We start from the raw sequence: 20,726 nt of genomic DNA, 5'->3' as shown, positions 1-20,726 counted from the left end.
TAACCCCTAACCCCCTAACCCCCTAACCCCTAACCCCCTAACCCCCTAACCCCCTAACCCCCTAACCCCCAACCCCTAACCCCCTAACCCCTAACCCCTAACCCCTAACCCCTAACCCCTAACCCCTAACCCCTAACCCCTAACCCCTAACCCCTAACCGCGGAAGTTAGCAGTTAATCCACATATTCCTTTCCTCTTTCCGTAGTTATTTAGTTAGTTAGACCGTAGTTAGATAATAGTGCACCCATAATTCTACAACACCATGAGACATGTACGAGTACGACACACTACCCTCCTCGACTTAGAAGCAAACGAATCTCGAACTAAGTAATAATGCAAGAGCGGTTGAACGAGAACCGGACGGTCAGCCCTTCTCCGTCGAATCTCGGTGGTACCACGCTAGGCCTACTAAGAGACCTACGGTGGAGTGCTACAACGCGCTCTTCGAGAAGGTGATCAAGGGATACCAAGGAATGATTAGGAGGATGGGATAGATAGGATAGCTAGATAGTATCCTTTTATGTATACCATGTACTGTACAGCAACACCCACCACCATAGAAGGAAACCCTCAGAACTTTGTGAGGGGTGGTCTGTATGGTGACACCACCATAGAGCAAAAACCCTCAGAAGTTCGTGAGGGTTTTCATTCTGGGTGGTATGTTTGGTAAGTGATTGCCAAACTGTTGTACAAGATAGAAGCGCAACTGAAGTGGATTAAGATAGCCACAAGTCTGTTCCATCATCTACCATCGCTCAAAGATCGACTAGGAAGTTTCTAACCAAAAACCCTCACGCAGGAACGACTCCTATAACCCCCTAAGTTTCCCACTGTACAGCACAAAACTTTGACAGCTCATACAGGATGTAATGTGCGTGTTATCCTGCTGATTTTTGATGCTATACACCTAATATGACCCTTCATTAGATGGCAGGGGGATTATACTCTCTAAATCAAGAGAACGGCTCAAACGCAGGCTGCGGCGATTTTCAGCAGTTCGGTAGGAAGGCAGTACTCCCTGGGGAACATCTGGGATGTAACATTTCCACACATGCATCTAACCGATGTAATCCTTGTTGTGCCGTGTAGAGACAGTCCCAGAGGACACTTCTACTCGAAACATCGAGCATGCATGCATGGGAAACAGACGAGATAGGACGATTTGCGCGTGGGAGATCGTGGTGAACCCGCCGCAAATAGCGTCACGTCACACCTGAGCAACTGGCACTTCAACGTAATCGCTTCAACTTCATCAACGACACACATCGTCGCTACACTTTACATCCGCTATATCCTCGATGCAAAATGCTAAACTCAACTCCGTCTATCAGACGGCACAAAATCACATTTTTCCCATTGACAGAACGGTTCGAATTCACAGCGCGACTAATCCTCATAGCACGCGTCCAAAGACTCTACCGTCTTTGCTCGTCGTCCCCCCGCACGCCATCAGACATGAAGCGGCGATGTTCCGCAATCGAGTCGTCCTTATCCCGCCAATCGGACCGATCGTGACAGAAATATAACATCGGATTTCACCGAGAGATCAGCGGCGTTCGGAGTTGAGCGGAGTGAGATAGGTTTAGACGGCGCGCTATCCGGCACCCGAGTCCAAGCTACGTCCTGTGGGGCTGAGTCAAACACGCCTAAACGGTTTTGTACTTACATCTCACTCTATCGTTCGTAATCCGCATCAATTCAAACAGAATGGCATCCCTCACTTCCCACGACGCCCTCCCTCCCTTCCCCGACGACGTCAAAACCGCGCCGCTGTACTCCATCTCCCTTGCGAAGCTCGAAGCTGGTGACGCAAGCTCGTCCGATGCGTTCTTCGAGGCCTGTAGACAGCTCGGTTTCTTCTACCTCGACATGCTCGGATCGACATTGGGCGAGACAATCGTCAAGGAGGCGGAGAAGCTGAACAAAGTGCAGCAAGAGTTCTTCAAGCTGCCAAACGAAGTGAAGGATGTTTACGGTCGACCACATCTCCATCCGTTCTACGCGTACCGTGTCTACGAGACGGAAAACCTCCAGGGAGAATCTGTACGGAATGAGAATTACAATGTGAGTCTTCCCTCAACGTTGGGCCGCCAACCGCTCACTCCTGACAGCTCCGAAAAGATGACATCCTCGGTCAATGTGAACGTCTAGCGTGTCACCCTCTGATCCTTGAACACCAAGCGCTCTTTGAGAGCTACGTCTACCATTGTCGTGCCGCCATCGATATCCTGCTCGAACACCTCAATACCCACCTTCAATTGCCCGAGGGGACGTTAGCAAATCTCCATCGCATCCACGAACGCTCGGGAGACCACGTTCGTTTCACACAGGCTCAACCCCAGCCATGGGATGACGATCGAGCCACACGGGGTGAACATACCGACTTTGGCTCCATCACCGTGCTCTTCAACTGGCTTGGTGGGCTCCAGATTCGTACCCCTGACACCAACGAATGGGTGTACGTCCGTCCTGTCCCCGGATCCTGCATCGTCAACCTCGGCGACGCACTGGTCAAGTTCACCGCTGGTCTCTTGCGTTCCAACATCCACCGCGTCGTCCCTGCACCCGGTCAGCAAGCGGAACTAGTCCGAAACAGCCTGGTGTTCTTCTCTCGACCGGAGGATTCAGTGGTACTCAGACGACTGAAGGGAGGGTTAATCGACGCGCAACCGGTTTCCGAGCAGGTGGAGGAGGAAATGACAGCGGACGAGTGGATCATGAAGAAGGGTACGGGTCAGTTGCCTGGTGTGTTCACGGCGAAAGGTTTCGAGTACAAGCCCCACAACATTCTGCCCACAGCGGTAAAAGCATAGGTAGTGGATTCGATGCATTAGATGTGATACGGCATGCGCACTGAAAGATACCATGGTCGGGATGGTTCTCGGGTGTAATTGTTGCCGAAGTTGTAATGATGAATCAATGTTAATTGAAATCACGCCATCGACGTCGACTCCTAGCCATCCATGTCAACAGCATATATAGATGCAGAAGATGGATCGATCAGCGTCTTGGCTCTTTGAGCTCATCTTTCGATCCCATACATCTCTTCGACACACCTGCCATGTCTGCAATCGTCCAGAACCTCAAGGAGAAGAACGCTTCTTATGCGAGCTCGTTTGACAAAGGTCACCTTGCCCTTCCCCCTGCCAAGCAATACCTCGTCCTCACATGTATGGACGCAAGAATCGATCCCGCCTCTGCATTCGGGATAGATCTCGGCGACGCCCATGTCATCCGCAATGTACGTCTGCCGCAATGTACGTCTGAGATCTCTCGCTGACTGTGTATCAGGCCGGTGCATCTGCTCGAGACGCGCTTAGATCCATTGTCATCTCTGAACAACTGCTTGGCACCAAGGAGATCCTCCTCGTCAAACACACCGGATGCGGCATGTTGACGTTTAAGAATGAGGACGCGTACGGACTGGTTGAGAAGAATCTGGGGTGAGTGACTGACATTGTATCCCAGCTGACATCCAGATCGGACGCCGTGAACGAGCTCAAATCCCTCGACATTGACTTCCTCCCATTCCCTCAACTAGAGACGGCGGTAGAAGAAGATGTCAAGTTTCTGAAAGGTACCTCACTCATCCCTGATGACGTGCCGATCAGCGGCTGGGTGTATGAAGTAGAGACAGGCAAAGTCAGGTCGGTTGTGTAATTGGGCGTGTCAGGTCGAAGTCACGGTCATGGTCTGGGCGTGTAGCGATATCAAACGGGATGACAGATGTGTAGAACGGAACAGCTTGGGCTGTAGAGGACAGAGACCGTCGATTGGCTGTAGACAAGGTCGTTCGGTACTGTGAACTTGACAGTGAATGTATTACTGGATTGTCTTCGCCTAATGAACGCATTCTCCTCGAACCGCTATCTTCGGGGGAGATGTGAACTCATCCGCTGTTGACGGAATCAAATCGCAAAGTCAACGATAAGAGCTGTTGACATTATCCTTCCTCTGTCGTCTGTTTCGAATACTACACACTATACCAAACACCCTGCAGTCATCAGTTGCCCTGAGTACGTCTACGATGAGCGAAGGGAGTAACACACCCTCTGCATCCGATGCAGGACTGTCCAAGTCCGAGGCCCTGCGAGTCAGCCAACGGCAACCCTTGAGGTGAGCCATGTTGTGGATGTTCTCCTGGTGACTGGCGTTAACGACTCTATTAACCTACGTCCACAGCTGTACGGAGTGCACGCGGTGAGTACAGCAGACCAGAAGTGAAATGGGAGAAGCGCTGACTGCGAGACCTATCTAGCCGTAAGACTCGGTACGTGATTGTATGCCTTATCAATCAGGCGCATGATTAACGTTGCTTCCCGCAGATGTGACCGAGTCCTACCTTGCAGCAATTGGTGCGTACGATTGGCATACAATTTGAGCAATGTTGTTGATCAACACATGATAGTCGAAAACGGGGCATCCCAGAACGATGTCGAGTACAGCAGATCATCCCGTCCAAGTCATTGTCAGTCATCCTCAAAACTCGTTATCCCTAATGCTTATAGTGTCGTGTGTGTACATCCCTATCACAGACATACGGTCAATGCCGTGCAGTCTCTTAGACAAGAGACCATCACCGCACAATCTCGTCTGGAAGATCGAATCGCCCAGCTGGAAAGACTAGTACAATCGGCCGTGGGTACCGTTGCGGACTCACAATCCATCGCTTCACCTTCAGTCGCTCCCCAACAAACGCAGCTGGAGCAAAGGAGAGGAAGTGTGAAGACCGACGGAGGTCGCAGTAACGCTGGTGGACAGGATGAGGAGTCAGTCGCTGCGGCTACACTGGAGTTGTAAGCTCAACGTTTCTTCGTCAATGGTATTTGCGCTAACATCTTGCCATAGCCTTGCATTGGGTCGAGTTCGAGCGAAGAGCCCTGGTGGCAAGGATGAGGATCAGTTTGAAGATCAAGAAGAAGAGGACTCGTGGGAACAGGCAGGGGATGGAGGGATGGAAGATGGCAATATCGAGGTGGACTTTTCTTGGATGACGGAAGATGGACAGCCTGTACGTTTGATCTCCCTTCGCCATCAGTCATATCGTTCTCTGACACACAAACAGTCTCCCTCCCACCGATCTGTGCATTCCTCTGTCACGCCTCACGCAGCTTCACCTCGACCTATGCCTACCTCCCGACCAAGTGTATTCGCCGGATACAAGGCCATGATCCGGAGTGATATCCTATCCCGGCTGCCATCGACGTCTGTCGGTAGAGCATTGGTGCGCTACGATATCGAGAACGTCTCATGGCTACACTGGTCAGTGTCTCGCCTCTTGATAAGATATTGGTGCTGATATCAGGCTACAGCTGCTACCACGCGCCAACATTCCGTAAGTCTCATGTCCATCTCTTCACTCACAATTGCTGACATGACCTCAGTCTCTGAAAGCGAGCTGTTCTGGTCCGAGCTTGGTTCTGACGATGTCGAGGTCAACTGGTCCTTCCTAGCCTTGCTCTTCGGTGTGCTCATGGTGAGTGTCTACGAGGTCGTCCAGAGCTGATGTACCCGTCAGAGTGCACTGTATCACATGCCTTCCTCCGTTGTTGAACGGATACTACCTGGACGTAAGTGATTCCTTTCATCCTCATAGCATCATAGGCTGACAGCTGGACAGATAACCGGCGGCAGCTTGTCGAATCGTGGTTCGATTGTTGCTTGTTGAGCTTGAACGAAGCGAACTGGATGTCATCGCATAGCTTGTAAGCAGCCCCCTTCTTTGCTTCCGGGGTTTCGCGCTGACGTACGTCTTTCAGATACTCTGTGCAATGTATCGCAATCATCATCTCCCCGCAAATCATCTGGGCCGCGCCGATCTGTACTACACGATGCTTGGGGCTGCTATCAGGTGAGTGACACCACTTTGGGTATCGCTGATAGATTGCGGTAGAGTTGCACAAGCTCTCAACGTACATCGATTAGGTCCTGATCGACCGGACAAAGGGGACCAGCTGAACGGACAATCCTACATCGCCCGAGAGGTGAGGAAAAGGACATGGGCACAGTTGATCATCCAAGGTGAGTAGAGAGAGTTCTTTGATAGCGACGCGATGAAGCTGACTCGTCGTACAGATTGGTTTCACCTTGGCTTCAACAACACTTGCTGTAGGTTTCACGTCTACCGGATGACTCGGCTCACTTGACTTGACCTGAACAGCCATCCAAGCATCCCAGTTCGATACTCCACCGCCTCTGCACTGCCTCGATCAGACACACGGAGTTACCAAGGTTCGGTCAGAGCTGCCGACAGTCCCTGCACACACGTATCACCTTCTCAAGCGTAGGTTGCCGCAGGAGCGCTTATCAAGTGCATGAACACTGACGACCCTTCGCAGTCGCTTCACTGGTGAACGAGTAGGTCGTCCTCGTTGTCATTGAATTCACTTTCGAGGGTCGTAGCTAACGACCATCGCAGGGTGTACTCGCACGCGTCGAGCTCAGGCGACGTACCGTACGATATCATATTGCGTACCGATGAACAGGTCCAAGAGATCCTTGCAGCAGCACCGGCGTGGATGCGGTCGGTTGAGATACCGCTCGAGGCGTCATGGCCGTTGTGGGTCGAATGGCAGCGAAGGGTATTCATGGTGAGTTTTACGCGTTGTCGACCAACGAGTTGCTGATTTGAATTGTAATAGGTTTCCGCAGCTCACAAGGTACGTCGGACGCTTTGCTCTTGTTGTTCCCAGCTGACATAGTTCAGGTAATCGTGCTGCATCGACCGTATCTTGGCCGTGCATTCCGCGGAGATGTTCAGTATGCCAAGTCTCGAGAGGTAAGCTAATCGTGAGATCATCGCTCGTTGTATGAAGCTGACCAGCGCACAGGCATGTCTCGCTCAAGCTCGATTCATCACCGACACCTTCTGCCGCTGCGCACTAGAAACCTTTCGTCGAACCTGGACCGTCCTCGCCCACACCCTCGCTGCGTGTATCGTCCTCCTCCTCGAAGCCTCGCATCAAGAGAACGAGGGACGACAGATCTACGACCAGCTCACCGTCCCTGTAAAGTCAGCTCTGTCGATCTTTGTGGAGTTGGCCGAGGTATCGGACATCGCTAAGAAAGCTTCGGCGGTTCTGACATCACTGCTTGAACAAGGACCGCCTGGTCGACAGAATGCAACACGAAGAGCTGCTGGTCCCAAAGGGTTAGGCACATTTGATCGGGAACTAGATCGTGCCGCCAGGCTCTTCCGAAGGACTTCGTCCTCCGCCTCAACAGCTGAAAGACCCAGCACATCCACTTCGCCCACTGCCTCTCACGCTGCTCAGTCACACATCGCGGAATCTGCATCAGTCAGTGACGACCAGGTGGAGCATGGCATGGCATGGGCAGACTTTGTGTTGAACACAAGGGGACTAGAAGGTGCGATCACTGGCATTCCTTACGAGCTCGAGACGGCCGTGGACTGGTCAACATTCGCCATGGCCGAGCAATGAAGACAAAGTGGTCCTGGGTAGATAGGTGTATATGAAGCAGATGCATTGTAGAATACCTTACTTGGCGCATTGTCACCACTATCATTAAGCTTGCCATATTAATTTCGGCCTCTCCTAACCCTTGCTCGTACGAGTTGACACTACCTTTGTGTCTCGTCGACCCCGCTTAGTCCCGGAGGTTCATAGTAGGGACAGTGGCCTCGTTGGTTCCATCCACGGGGTTGTGCTTCTTCTCCTCGTAAGGGGTCTCGGGGAACCAGAGTGGGCCTTTTGCTCCCGCGCAATTGCTCGTCGGTTGTAAGCAGCCGAGCCTCGACCGAAGAAGGTGACTCGGCCTTCCTTCCACTTGAGGACGATGAGGGTACCGATAATGAGGAGCCAATAGAAGACGTAAGAAAGGATAGTTCCGACAGTAGCGGTGTTGTCTAAGTAGTTTGTCAGCACTGTGTCCAAGTCATGTACGTGGACGACGACTCACTCCACCCAAAGATGGCGTTGAAGATTTGCCATCCACCGTTGGTAGTAGGAGAGCCAGTCTAACAAATCACGTCAGTGATAGAACACTTCCTGAGAGTAAAGGTACACACCTCGGGGTTTCCATAAGTCAAGTGCCAAACATTACCGGCGACTTGGTAACTACCAGGTCCGTCACCGGTCTCGGCGACATCTCCACCGACACCTTTGGCGAATCGGTAGTATTGGAAGTAACCGATAGCCTTGGACATGAGACCGGCACCGATGAGGCAGAGGAAGGAGGTAGAGCCGATGAGGAACCAGTGGAGGGTGGCAGTGGATCCAGTTCGGTAGATGATGTAGCCTATAGGTGATTATTTTCGTTAGCTGGACAATCTCGCGACCATTAATCATTGTCCATCACTTACCGACGATGAGACCAGCGATGAGACCGACGACGACGGGAATGGGGATGGACGCAGCAGGAAGACCAAGGGAGACCTGTATGATTCCGTCAGCCAATGCTTGAATTGATCGATGACGATCACTCACACCACCGACGAAGACAATAGCTTCGAGACCTTCACGAAGGACGGTGACCATAGGAAGGATGAACAAAGCCCATTTCCCACTTCGACCCTCTCGCTTGTCCTCTTCCTCCAAACCGGCGTTCTGAACAGCCTGCATCCTACTTTGAGACTTGTCGAATGCGGCGGAAAGCTTGAGACGCCACTTGATTCGGGATCGGTCCATCTTCAGGAAGGCGACACCCATGATGTAGATGATGATGGCGGCGATGACGGAGAAGACACCTTCCCAGATCTGTTCAGTCTTGCTCCACAAATCGTCGATCTTGGTATAGAACTATTATGGTAACGTAGCTTTAGTATGTACAAGTATTGGAGCGGGTGAGAAACGTACCACTGCGATGAAGGCGGCACCAATACCCAGTGCAATGAGGAAACCAGTAGCCGTGCCCGCCCAAATCTGAACTCTCATCCTCTTGATCAACTTTGCTCGGTCCGCCTTGGCCTGGTCGGACTGCATCACGTGCGTTAGCATAATGGGCATCCTTAGCAGAGGTTCCTACACTCACTGTGCCCGTATTCACCGTACCCTCTTGGCCATCTTCGGTCTCTGTCAGACTGTCACTGGACGTCGCAGTGTGTCCAGTGAGCATGAGCTGTTCCACGAAGGACAGCAGGACTGAAATGATGATGGCTGCTTCAATCGTCTCACCTAGATGCCGAGGATCAGCGTCTTTACCGTCTGGGTAGTGTGGACTTGCATGCATACTCACGGAAGACGATGAAGAAAATCGACACGGCGAACAGATTCCTTGCCATTTTGCTGTATTCTCTATGATGTTAGGTTGAAGATTGATGGTAGTAACGAAACCAAGAACGAAAATGGGACAAGTCGATGATAGTCTTTTTCCTTTTTTTCCCCTTCCCCGTTGCGTTTCGTTGAACAACTTATCAGATACGCTTTTTGTTGGGTTGCTAGGATTTATCGGTCTGGTGTCGGATAGATTCGGTCGACGTGGGAAAGTGTGAAAAGCGCACTAACTTCTTCTCGCAAGTTTGCTTCGTTAAATTTAGATGTCTCGACCGATGCCAAGGTGATGAACAAAGCGTGTCGGGCGATGAAAAATGTCAATGTTGTAGAGAGAAAGGATCAAAGTCGGCCGATTACTGGTGAAAACGCGTGAGACTTGAACGCTAAAAAATGGTCCCGTACGCTTGACAATCTGAAGCGAACGATGGGGGCGTATATAGTAGCGAGAAAGAAGGAGAGGATGGGGGGAGGGGGGGAGTAAAAGAACAGTGCAATCAACCAACGGATCTTACGGACGGACGGATGCTGAAGAAGAAAAAGGGAAAAACAGTCTACTGGATTGAAAAAGTAATCAGATAACACGACTCGCTACCAAAAGAGGCAATTTCTCACTTTGTTCTATTTTCAAACATTCCGAATCAATGCCAATAATCTATTTGGCTCTTCTCTCTCTTCCCTCCTTGAGTCACCGGCCTTCCATAGCTTGGGCCAGGTACAGCTCGCTTCCCGCCATCACAGACCCCACTTGCATCTCGTACATACATGTCGTCGTCGTAGTCCTAGTCGTTTCGTGTGTTCCTGGCAGAGTTGGATTTCGGCCGCAGCCAGTAGATCGTATGCGCCATTTTCACATTCCAATTTGTGACCGGTATTTTCCGCTATCAGATATGAAAAGAGAGTGGAAAGAAGCGAGCCCTTTTTCGTACTCGTTGACGAAAAGTAGTTTCTCAAAAGAAAAGGAACAAGTCAACTGTCTGCTCACCTCATCTCCTGTCCTCTACTTTCAACACAACGTTACGGAACGATGAGATCGAGAACAGCTTTGACTACGACAGCTTTGGCACTGGTTGCTTCAGTGCAAGCAGCGACGATTGAACATTGGTGGAACATCACCTACGCGACAGCGAATCCGGATGGAGTGAGTGGTGACATTCCCGTCTAATCAGATAAAATTGCACGCGTTGACTCCATCATCACCTACAGCTCCAAGAGCGAAGAGTGTTTGGTATCAACGGAACATGGCCGTGAGTGACAGTATCTACATGACTGCATGCATGAGCTGATGCAATCCACTCACAGTCCACCAGTCCTCACCGCAATACAGGGAGATGTGCTCATCATGCATGTGACCAACGGTCTGGGCGACTCGGCTGTTGGCACATCACTCCACACCCATGGAATGTTCTTCAACGGTTCCAATTGGGCGGATGGAGCGACCGGTGTCACACAATGTCCCATCCCAAACGGACATACATTGAGTTACAAGATCGACACGTCTAGGCAAACTGGGACATATTGGATTCACGGACATCACGAAGGTCAGAACACGGATGGATTGAGAGCGCGTGAGTTCAGTGTGGATCATGATCGGTATCAGTCTCTTGATCTAACATGACCTTCAACTATCTCAGCCTTCGTCATCTTCCCTCAGAACGGGACTGGTCGAGCGGACAATGTGACATGGGACGAGGAGTATATCTTCACCATGGCTGATTGGTAAGTGATGGGATCGACCTCTTTCTTGTCTGCTTAGTCTTCTGCTGACCGCATCTTCTATCCTAGGTACCACAAGGAATACCCCGATATGATTAAGGATGACTTCTTGACCTGGACTAACCCAACTGGAGCTGAGCCCGTCCCTGGTGAGCGATGGTCTCTCAAGCGTAATTGAATCGTCACTGACTCACAAGCTCGATCAGACGCTGCTGTCATGTACGGTGCTTACAAGAACGGAACATACTTCCACACCAACCAAGACCTCTCCTCCGGTGTCGGAGTGTCTGACAGCGCCTCCCTGCCCTTCGAAGCTGGCAAGACATACCGACTTCACTTTGTTAACATGGGTACACTGTCGATGTTCTGGGTGCACATGGATCAGCACGATATGCAAATCATCGAAGTCGACGGTATTGAGGTCGAGCCATACCCAATCGATACCTTGACCGTGTCCGTTGCGCAGCGATACTCCGTCTTGGTTACTGCCAAGAACACGACCGACGCCAACTACGCTCTGATGTTCTACCAAGACACCGACATGTGAGTGTGCTTCCCGGGTCGGACAGTGCTTCATCGCTGACTCGACTCACAGGTACGACGCTGTTCCCGATGAGCTCGTGCTCAACAACACTGTCCAGATCACTTACAACTCGGCCGCCCCTCCCGCTACTGCCGTCATCGTCGACGAGATCGAGACTTTCAACGACACTCAGCTTGTTCCTGTGCTCAAGCGGGAATTGCTCAAGCCTGATGTCTCCTTCGAGTTGAACGCGTACTTTGACGTGAGTGACACTCTCGCGAGGAAGCATAGCTCGTTGCTAATGGTGATTTGATCTTGCAGACCTACGATGACGGGACTAACCGAGCTTCGTGTGAGTAAATACTTCGATCAGTCTCGTGTGTGTGTGTGCTAAGTCGCCCCTTTAGTCAACAACATCACTTACCAGATGCCGATGGACACACCATCCATGTTCACCGCCCTCACCATGGGTGAAGATTCCTTCAACCCTGCTGTTTATGGTGCTCAGACCAACGCTTTCGTATACAAGCACATGCAGAACGTCCAGTTGACGGTGTTCAACTGGGATGCCGGTTTCCACCCCTTCCACTTTCACGGGTGAGTAAGCTTGGCCACGAACTAGGAAGTACGATGCTGATCCGATCTCCAATCATACCAGACACGAGTTCCAAGTCGTGCACAAGTCTTTGATGTCACCTCCGACGACACCACTATCAACCCTGCTATCGACGAAAACCAGACCAACCCCTCGCGACGAGACACCATTGTCATTCCCCCTACCGGCAGTGTCACATTGCGATGGACCGCCGATAACCCTGGAGCATGGATGTTCCACTGTCACATCGACTGGCACTTGTCGTCCGGTCTCGCTGCCATCTTCCTCGAGGCCGTGGAGACTTTCCAAGCTGAGAACACGACCGATATCATCCCCAACCAGATTTACGATCAATGCAAAGCTTGGGGTTCCCACACCGAGGGTAACATCGTCGGTACATTCTCAACGACCGATTTCAAGGGTCAGATGTTGGGTCCTTACCCGCTCGTCATGGGTTGGACGTCCAAGGCCATCGGTGCTCTTGCAGGATGTATCATCACAGCTCTTCTCGGTTTCGCCGCCATTGTATGGTACGCTTCCGGTGAGCTTGACGAGGCAGAGTTGGAAGAGGAGATGAAGAGAAAGCAGGAATTGAAGAACAACAAGGTCCCAGCGTGGAAAAAGGTGATGAAGCAGTTCTAAGTGAAGTTTATAGATTGGTATAGCTTGGGTGCATTTAATGTGAGGGTTATGCCCGTGATGCAATGGATGATATGATACAGTGCATGCATAATGCTGTGCAATCAGTCGATGGGCGGCTAAATGTCCGCTATCTACAGTGAGACGGGCCGAGAGGTTTAACTCTGTATCAGCGTAACTCGCCGAGATTGGGCTGGAGCGAGGTTGAGGTTGTTTATGCTTGGCATCGATTGTGGTATACAAACCCATCAGCACAGCATCCACATCGACGCTCCACAGTACACGCATATATAGATCAATCATCTATTCACTCTTATCATTGACTTAACAATACCTCTCTGATAATCACCACCAACACTTTATATACCAACCACCATGGGAATGTTCACAGCTTCAGCACCCGCACAACTCCACCCAGTCAACCCACCTCTCGGTGTTCACGGCCATTACTGCATGCCCCATCCGACAACACTGGTGCTCAAGGAGAAAGCATTCTCGTTCAGTGGCGTGAGTGCTTCATACTTCTACAATTACATGTGTTGCGGTCGTGCTGATATCGAGGTGTTAACGACAGGACGACTTTGCAGTCAAGGATCAGAATGGTCAAGTCGTGGTGAGATGTAAAGGTCAAGCGTTCTCATTCCGTGATCGTAAAGGTGAGCGAGATGCGTCTATCTCTTCTGGCTATCACGGCCGGACTTCTCCTTGATCGTCTATACTCCCTACCATGACAAGACATCCACCTGGACCCTACTACTATACCACATGTCAGAGGACACAGCTAATTCGAGATCGTTCCTCATAGTCATCACCGACCCTAATGGTCGTCTACTATACGGGCTCAGAAACAAGCTAATGTCGATACACAAGACTTACATCGGGGAGGATGAGCAGGAACGAGAGATTTTCAGGATCAGAAAGAAGATCAGTAGTGAGTGTCTTCTCCTTCAATGCACTTCTCACGCCTCCAAACCATTCGACTTTCCCTTCCCGGTCTTTCGCTGCTTTGTGACACACAGGTCACTATACCTATCCGTCTCTGTCGCAACTCCCCTGTATCTAGGAACCGCTCTAGCGCATGCTAATGACCCTTCTCCTCCCAGTGAGCACCCGAATGGAAGCGACCTTTATCAACCACTCCACTCGAGCCGAGACGACCCTAGAACTACGCGGTGACTTCTGGGGTGGTTCCGCCGATATCCACATGGTGAATGGGCCTATTGTAGCTCAGATTTCGAGACAAATGTTCAACGCAAGAGAGTTGTTCACGGACAAGCAGACGGTGAGTGTGATCGCGTCTGGATGCGATGGACGCTGATACTCACCACTTCACACAGTACTTTGTCACGGTCGCACCAGGGTTGACCTCTCCCTCATTGCCGCTATCTGTGTCTGCTTCGACGAGGCCAAGAATGAGAACAACAATTAGGTCTCAGATGGTGAACAATGACAAGAGGGACCGTAGCCGATGGAAGCAGGATGTTGCATGTGTACTTGGGCGAGATAATAACGAATGTGTGAAAGGCTGTTAATGTATATAATTATATGTGCTCTCGAATGCCATATCTCCCGCCTTACGCTTGCATCTGGGAGTCACGTTGAGGAACTCCTTCATCACAGCACGACGCCGCTTAGTTCCTGCCGCTGTCTCGAGCCTTGTTGTCGAAGTCCTCGTAGTCGCGCGGAGAACCTTGCTGATCAACAATGGGTACGATGTCCACGTTCCCCACTTTGGTGTGTTTGCCGTCGAACGCAACGGCAATCTCTTCAAGGGTGTAACCTTTGGTCTCGACCATGACTGAGAGAGAAGATATCAGCTTTGGAATATGACGGCAACTGAGGCTACTCACAGAAGTAGACAAAGATCCACTGAACAACAACGAAGGGCATGTATACGATGTAGTATTTCCAACCAATCGACTTAAGAGCGATCGCGTCGACCCATACAACATAGGCGCCGGTAAGTTGCGATACAGTGTTCCAAACGAGAAGGCCTTTGCTTCGCATCGAGAAGGTCTGGACTTCGGCGGGATCTGCGGAATGATCAGTACAATGCGACAGATGCCCGGATGTCGGGAGTAAACATACAGGAATAGATAACAGGGTCTGCGAATCTGTCAGCTCCAATCAGAAATACCAATGGTGGGGGACATACTGGAGAAGTTGAAAGAGCCCAGGTAAATCCATACCAGTACAACACTACAAACCTTTGTCAGCCGTAGTTCGTTAGAATGGCGGTGGTTTCAGGCCCAAACTCACGTAGCGACACCTGCACTCCTGTTCCCATCGACTGCATTGGCGAAGGTAGCGCTGAAGCTCTGTCAGCACCGTTTGACAACTTGAGGTGCATCGTGGACCCACCTAGAGACACACATCCCAATGAGACTGAGAAGGAGAGCAGGCCAAACCCAAAGAACAATCTTCCTCCTGCCGACAAACTTGCCGGTGTAGACAGCAGCGATCTGACAGAACCAGGTGAAGATGCTAAGACCGGCGGAGATACCAGTTTGGGTTGCAGCGCCAGTGATGCCGACGAGGTCAAACACGGTAGTGTCTAAAGAAAGGATCAAATCAGCGCTGGACTGCCTGATCTTGTGAAGAAGACGACTGCGACTCACAGTAAAAGTAGATGATTGAAGCTGGAGAAAGAAGTTGTATCAATAAAGGCAGCAGTTGATGTAAGAACATAAGAAAGCTTACATCCGGAGGTCTGTGATATCTATGTCAGCAAACATGACGATGTCTCTACACACGTGAAACTCACATTGGTCAAGAAAACCATCAACGCTGCCAAACCAAGCCTGTGCCTGTTGGACCTGCTCCTCAAGATCGTCTTCCACTTCTCAGCCTTTGCAGCCTGCTCTTCCTTGATGGCCAACCTCATTTCCTCAAACTCGAATCGAACCAAGGGATCGTTCACGTCGCCATTACCGTGATAGGTCACCAAGAAATCTAAAGCTTCTTCTTCACGGCCGTTGGCAAGCAGGAAACGAGGAGTCTCTGGCACGAACTGCACGGCGATGAGGACGTAAAGAGCGAAGGGAATCTGGATGATGTAGGGGATTCGCCATGACCAGGATGTGGTCATGTATCCAACACAGCCGAAGTTGACCCAGGCAGCGATGACAGAACCGAGGATGTAGTATGAGTTCTAAAAAGTACAAGAGGGTGTCAGTACATTGCTCCGAATTGGCGGATGGCAAGCCGAATTGATTTACCCAAGAGTGTGCAACGACCGATCGAGAACGGGGATGAGTGATCTCCTGTACGACAATGAGACTGGTCATGAGGAAGGAAGCCAGACCGAACCCGATGATGCATCTTCCAGCAACGAAAACTACCAGGAAGGGGCGGACAATTAGCAGTGGCCTGTCCCTTGCAAGAGGACGCTGACTCACGAGCGTAACCATTCGCTCCCGAAACTCCGGCGATACAGCCAACGACAGAACCGATGAGCATAGTGATACCGTAGACTGAATGGCTCTCATCAGCTGATATGCCAAAGATGGCGCCGAAACGAGTCAACTCACATCGGATGCCCCATCGTCTTCCATAAGTCTCATCGATGTATGTGATCACAGGTCCAACGACCAAACCAGAAATGTTGCCGATGGCGTTTAAGAGACCAAGTCGGACACCGTCAGGATATCCGAGATCAGCTTGCCAAGCGTCGGAAGCTTGAAGACCGGAGATGAGAGAGCCATCGTCTGGGAGAGAAAGGGAGAGTCAGATATGTTGGTGTCGGATCGCAGATTCTCACATACATCCGTTGAGAACCATTCCAACAAAGATGATGCTCAGGAAGCTAACAGGCATGGGGATCAGCAAGCGCTCCCCGCATCCCGCAAACAGCGCTCACAAGTTCAACTTGAGCGTTCCTTTGTTCTGATACCATTTGAGATGGTCCGATGCGTTCGGGCTGTGATCGACAGGAAACATTAGTACACATCGTTGATTCATCGCACTCTGCCCGATTTGCTACACCTCCGCCTGCTGCCGCACTTACATCGTATGCCAGTCCGACATTTTGATTCTTGCTGCAGGGTGGTAAGCACACGACAAAAGAAAAAGAAGCAACTTGCGACGCAGGCATTACCCTGATCCGCTTCAGACGGTATGATCTCAGCACAGGTCACATTGAACCTCAGCGAGCGAGATGAAGATGGGCTCCTCTTTCACGCTATCACTAGCAGCGAAGGAAGATACCCATCATTCATCTGGCTGCTTCGGGATCGATGTTTAGAAGACCCGGCACCCGTGTTGATCTTTTTCAAACATGATATATATATGGACATATATCATGGCGTATGAAAAAGGCCCCTCCTTGGCCCCCGCTAAGCTATTTTGGCAAGGCAAAAGCAAAAACAAAAGACCAAGTCGGTTGTGGTGTTTGGACGGTGTCTGTTGAAGACAAGATTTAAGATACTCCTGTTCGAGGAGGTTCATTCATTTTAAGAAGCGGATCGAATGCTCTTGCCCATGCCCATGCCGATCGGCGTCGCGAGCAGCTTGTTTGTTTGTAGCATTGTTTTGCTAACTGACCTTGATTTGAGTCTGAGTCTTGATGTGGAGCTTGGGTGGAGAGTGTCTTCTTGACGACGTTGCGGATGGAGAGAAAAGAGAAAGAAAGAAGAAAAGAGATCTAGATGGAGAGGAGTCATATGGGTACGTTCGTACTCGGTGTCACTTTTTTTCCCACTATGGTGACGTGATGACGGAGTCCCGAATACGATGGGGTGTGCTGCGGAACCCCGTGATGCAATCGCGTGTGGCACAACAAGAAACAATGTTTTGTCTAACATACGATGCATCTACTCTGTCTAAGTATAGGTCTTGGGGAATCTATGCAATGCGGTAATGATATTAGGGAGTATATTTGATGGTGTGGATACTCTACGAGTTCAACACTTAAGGAGAATCGGGGATAACTTCCTTCTTCTCCTTGGGCTGACCCTGGAAGGAACTGAGGAACCTCCTCTGTCTAGGTCGTTCCTCGACAATAGCAGCACCGGGACCACCTCCAGCACCAGGAGCAGAACCCTCGACGTGCTCGGTGGTACCGGTGAATCGGGCACCCTTCTTCTCGTCCTTGGCAACAACGGTGGCGAGGTCGTAATTCTTCCATTGTCGAGTAGGGATTCGAGCCTCCATCATGAAGCTGTAGCAGTAACTCGTCAATACTGACTCCGCCATGGCGTCTGTACTAGGATTACTCACTTGATCTCCTCAAGGGTTCGGCCGTGAGTCTCGGGGATGACAAAGTAGACGAACGCAACGGAAGCGGCTCCACCAAGAGCGTAGATCTGAGAACGGGTGATAGCCAGTCAGTCAACCACTCATGGCGAATACATGGCAATGATGGAACTCACGAAACCGATCATGGGACCGAGACCCGCCTCAGTAGGCTGGAAGAGGTAAGGAAGGGTGAAGGTGACGACGAAGGCGGAAATCCAGAAGAGAGCAGTACCGATGGACAAGTGCTTCTGTCTGTTTCGACCGGTTGACATCTCAGCGGCGCTGCAAAGGAGGGAATGTGGTCAGCGGATGTCGGCGATCGGGTGATCAGTACTGTACTTACACGACCCAAGCCAAAGGTCCCCATGCTACGTTGAAGGCGAACACTGCAATAAAGGTCAGTAAGATAGAGCTACGAAACGGACCAAGAACAACGCACCATAAAGACAGATCATCGCAGCGACGGCTTTACCGAACGAAGGGTGCTCAGCGAGGTAGGGCTCGAACTTGTCACCTTGACCAGCGACCGCTCCGAGACAACCAACCACCAACAAGGTGATGAACATGAAGATACCACTGTGGAGCGTGTCAGTACAAGAGATATGATTAAATGCGATAGGCCAGACTCACGTGTAGATGAGAAGAGGTCGTCGACCGAACCTGTTCACGACGAAGAAACTCGCAAGCACACCGAGGACTTCGATACAGTCGACAATGATCTGAACTGCGTGTCAGGACAAGCATCTCATACAGAGACGGGCTGTCAACTCACAGTAATGATGAAGGTGTCTTTCAAACCGACGAGGGAGAAGAAGGTGGTAGTGTAGGAGAAGATGAACTGGACACCTGAGATTTGTTGAGAGACCAAGATACCGACGGTTGCAATGAACTTTCGTCGTTCGACGGGGTTTCCTACAGAACCGCAAGAACGCAATGAGCAACTTGCTCCGTCGACAATCCGGCTACGCGATAACTCACTCCACAGATCACTCCATCGAGAGACGGAACTGGACGACTCAGCCTCTTCCTCTCGAGATTTGTTGAGGATGGCCAATTGCTCCTGAACGAGAATCTCCTTGTAGTCGGAACCACCGTGGATCTTGAACAAGGCACGTTCGGCTTTCTCAGGTTTACCCTTGTAAAGCAACCATCGGGCTAACGACATGAAGCATCGAGTCAGCAAGCTGTTACTCGAAGGCGGACGGAGGGCTGCACTCACGAGACTCGGGGACGATGAACAAGACACCGACGAGAAGAACGACCCAGACAAGGTTGATACCGATAGGGATTCGCCAAGACCTACACAATCGGTTAGACCAGATTCAGAATACGGATATGCAATAACGAGAAAGATATGACTCACGCGGTAGTCGGCAAGTCGTGAGCACCGAGACCGACACAAGCACCGATAACTTGACCGATGGCAAGCATAAGTTGCCAACTGGAAACACAAGCACCTCGGATCTCCATAGGAGGGATCTCGGAGAGGTACAGGGAGCACTGCGGTAAGTTGGTAGGTCAACGAAATGTCACCGCCTGTCAATAATAGGTTGCTACACTCACGCGTTGGAGATGATACCAATACCACCACCAGCAATGACACGACCGACGGTGATGAGGCTATGACACGTTTTGGACATCAGCACTTCGCTGCGAGAGACGAGTACAATGCTTAAGACTCACGCTCCGCTTCCGACGACGATCATCTGGAGGATAACACCGATAGCCAAGAAGACGATAGCAAAGGCGATACCACCCTTTCGACCGCACCAGTCACTAACGGAAGGAAAGATTGTCAGATTTAGTCAAGAAACCAAGTGTCACTGCTCAGCTTGGCGACTCACCCGATAGGACCAGCAGCAAGAGATCCGAAGACTTCACCGACTTGGATGATGGACACCCAGAGGGACTGGTCACTACTTGAGATGGAAGAAACGCCATTCGCGTCGGTATCACCGAATTGCTTTTCTGCAGAGAAGAACAGCACACATTGTCAACGATCTTCGTCATCGCGCTCGTGTTGTTTTGCTCGTGCGACTCACTGAAAACAGGAGTCTCCAACAATGAAGTGAAATACGTTCCATCGTAACCGTATGCGATAGGAGCGATAGCAATCAAAGCGCAGAACAAGATGGGTCGTCGATATTCCTTTCTGAACCAATCGCCATAACTACTAAGTCCGCCACTTCCTCCTGAGATAGCAGCTACCATCGTGTTCGTTTACTGTGTACTGGTCGGGGTGGTTGCTTATTTGCGATTCAATTCGGTATTGAGGATCAATGACAACAATAACAACAACAACAAACAAGTTGATAGAGAACCAGATTGTCGTAAGTTATGGATTTGTTGTATGAAGCTTTTGCAGACAAATTCTTTCGAGGTACAAGTACACAAAGAAACAGAGACATGCCGGTCTGACGTACAATAATTCCATGACTTGCATGAGAATCTTCCTTTCCCGCTCTCTCCTCGCTTGCCCCATCCCTCGTTATCCTTGCTCCAGGAATTGTACAGTAACCATTTGCCTGGAAGGAAAAAAAAAAAACCTCGGTGACTCTCTCTAAACGAGCAGCTAGCAGTTCATAAAATTGCAGTAAATAAGCACTTCCGGTGAATTCCTTTCGGCTTGAAAACAAATAACAGTTAAACGTTACGCCTCGTTCGTCATTTGAGTTCAGGCTTACCGGCGGTACATGTACAGTATTCTCAGGGTATGCATCTCAACCCTCATTGCGGCTTTGGGATGGGAAAGAGATGAGTGTATGGACAGAGAGGCAGTGCGTTTGCG

The 20,726-nt window shown here is 50.7% G+C and overlaps 8 protein-coding genes across 8 annotated transcripts; 5 read left to right on the top strand and 3 right to left on the bottom strand.

Annotated features, from left to right (window-relative positions):
* Positions 1-1,707: 1,707 nt before the first annotated feature.
* On the top strand, positions 1,708-2,813 carry CI109_102705 (uncharacterized protein; the record flags this gene model as incomplete). The annotated part of the gene is made up of 2 exons (XM_032008213.1): positions 1,708-2,064; positions 2,112-2,813. 2 exons carry the CDS (start codon positions 1,708-1,710, stop codon positions 2,811-2,813), a joined length of 1,059 nt encoding a protein of 352 aa, XP_031857475.1.
* A 248-nt stretch (positions 2,814-3,061) lies between these two features.
* On the top strand, positions 3,062-3,660 carry CI109_102704 (uncharacterized protein; the record flags this gene model as incomplete). The annotated part of the gene is made up of 3 exons (XM_065967183.1): positions 3,062-3,241; positions 3,292-3,416; positions 3,480-3,660. 3 exons carry the CDS (start codon positions 3,062-3,064, stop codon positions 3,658-3,660), a joined length of 486 nt encoding a protein of 161 aa, XP_065823255.1.
* A 367-nt stretch (positions 3,661-4,027) lies between these two features.
* Positions 4,028-7,442, top strand: CI109_102703 (uncharacterized protein; the record flags this gene model as incomplete). The annotated part of the gene is made up of 22 exons (XM_065967182.1): positions 4,028-4,116; positions 4,183-4,200; positions 4,259-4,270; positions 4,326-4,355; positions 4,409-4,468; positions 4,536-4,796; positions 4,849-5,011; positions 5,066-5,262; positions 5,313-5,335; positions 5,385-5,476; positions 5,519-5,570; positions 5,621-5,705; positions 5,760-5,851; positions 5,894-5,912; positions 5,996-6,021; positions 6,076-6,108; positions 6,161-6,283; positions 6,339-6,357; positions 6,419-6,590; positions 6,642-6,659; positions 6,707-6,778; positions 6,831-7,442. 22 exons carry the CDS (start codon positions 4,028-4,030, stop codon positions 7,440-7,442), a joined length of 2,268 nt encoding a protein of 755 aa, XP_065823254.1.
* A 166-nt stretch (positions 7,443-7,608) lies between these two features.
* Positions 7,609-9,241, bottom strand: CI109_102702 (uncharacterized protein; the record flags this gene model as incomplete). Its single annotated transcript, XM_065967181.1, has 9 exons — positions 7,609-7,709; positions 7,760-7,867; positions 7,921-7,978; positions 8,030-8,259; positions 8,324-8,396; positions 8,448-8,759; positions 8,817-8,936; positions 8,992-9,134; positions 9,196-9,241. The coding sequence occupies 9 exons, from the start codon at positions 9,239-9,241 to the stop codon at positions 7,609-7,611; spliced, it is 1,191 nt and encodes a 396-aa protein (XP_065823253.1).
* Positions 9,242-10,257: 1,016 nt separating this feature from the next.
* On the top strand, positions 10,258-12,706 carry CI109_102701 (uncharacterized protein; the record flags this gene model as incomplete). Its single annotated transcript, XM_065967180.1, has 11 exons — positions 10,258-10,371; positions 10,437-10,477; positions 10,533-10,798; positions 10,865-10,949; positions 11,016-11,095; positions 11,153-11,489; positions 11,542-11,731; positions 11,791-11,821; positions 11,877-12,066; positions 12,128-12,143; positions 12,209-12,706. The coding sequence occupies 11 exons, from the start codon at positions 10,258-10,260 to the stop codon at positions 12,704-12,706; spliced, it is 1,848 nt and encodes a 615-aa protein (XP_065823252.1).
* A 372-nt stretch (positions 12,707-13,078) lies between these two features.
* Positions 13,079-14,132, top strand: CI109_102700 (uncharacterized protein; the record flags this gene model as incomplete). Its single annotated transcript, XM_065967179.1, has 6 exons — positions 13,079-13,210; positions 13,278-13,359; positions 13,509-13,634; positions 13,807-13,985; positions 14,041-14,052; positions 14,109-14,132. The coding sequence occupies 6 exons, from the start codon at positions 13,079-13,081 to the stop codon at positions 14,130-14,132; spliced, it is 555 nt and encodes a 184-aa protein (XP_065823251.1).
* Positions 14,133-14,334: 202 nt separating this feature from the next.
* CI109_102699 (uncharacterized protein) lies at positions 14,335-16,729 on the bottom strand (the record flags this gene model as incomplete). The annotated part of the gene is made up of 15 exons (XM_032008219.1): positions 14,335-14,501; positions 14,554-14,736; positions 14,792-14,809; positions 14,859-14,902; positions 14,963-15,013; positions 15,065-15,257; positions 15,322-15,342; positions 15,404-15,413; positions 15,468-15,854; positions 15,922-16,040; positions 16,102-16,176; positions 16,234-16,410; positions 16,468-16,508; positions 16,563-16,622; positions 16,710-16,729. The coding sequence occupies 15 exons, from the start codon at positions 16,727-16,729 to the stop codon at positions 14,335-14,337; spliced, it is 1,566 nt and encodes a 521-aa protein (XP_031857481.1).
* Positions 16,730-17,611: 882 nt separating this feature from the next.
* Positions 17,612-20,149, bottom strand: CI109_102698 (uncharacterized protein; the record flags this gene model as incomplete). The annotated part of the gene is made up of 15 exons (XM_065967178.1): positions 17,612-17,861; positions 17,921-18,006; positions 18,073-18,220; positions 18,282-18,324; positions 18,378-18,514; positions 18,569-18,657; positions 18,711-18,850; positions 18,917-19,093; positions 19,158-19,237; positions 19,302-19,350; positions 19,431-19,438; positions 19,502-19,558; positions 19,622-19,714; positions 19,783-19,906; positions 19,981-20,149. 15 exons carry the CDS (start codon positions 20,147-20,149, stop codon positions 17,612-17,614), a joined length of 1,650 nt encoding a protein of 549 aa, XP_065823250.1.
* Between the last annotated feature and the right edge of the window lie 577 nt (positions 20,150-20,726).

The sequence above is a fragment of the Kwoniella shandongensis genome, chromosome 4, assembly GCF_008629635.2.
Source record: "Kwoniella shandongensis chromosome 4, complete sequence".
NCBI lineage: Eukaryota > Fungi > Basidiomycota > Tremellomycetes > Tremellales > Cryptococcaceae > Kwoniella > Kwoniella shandongensis.
This window is presented reverse-complemented; position numbering and strand designations above follow the sequence as displayed.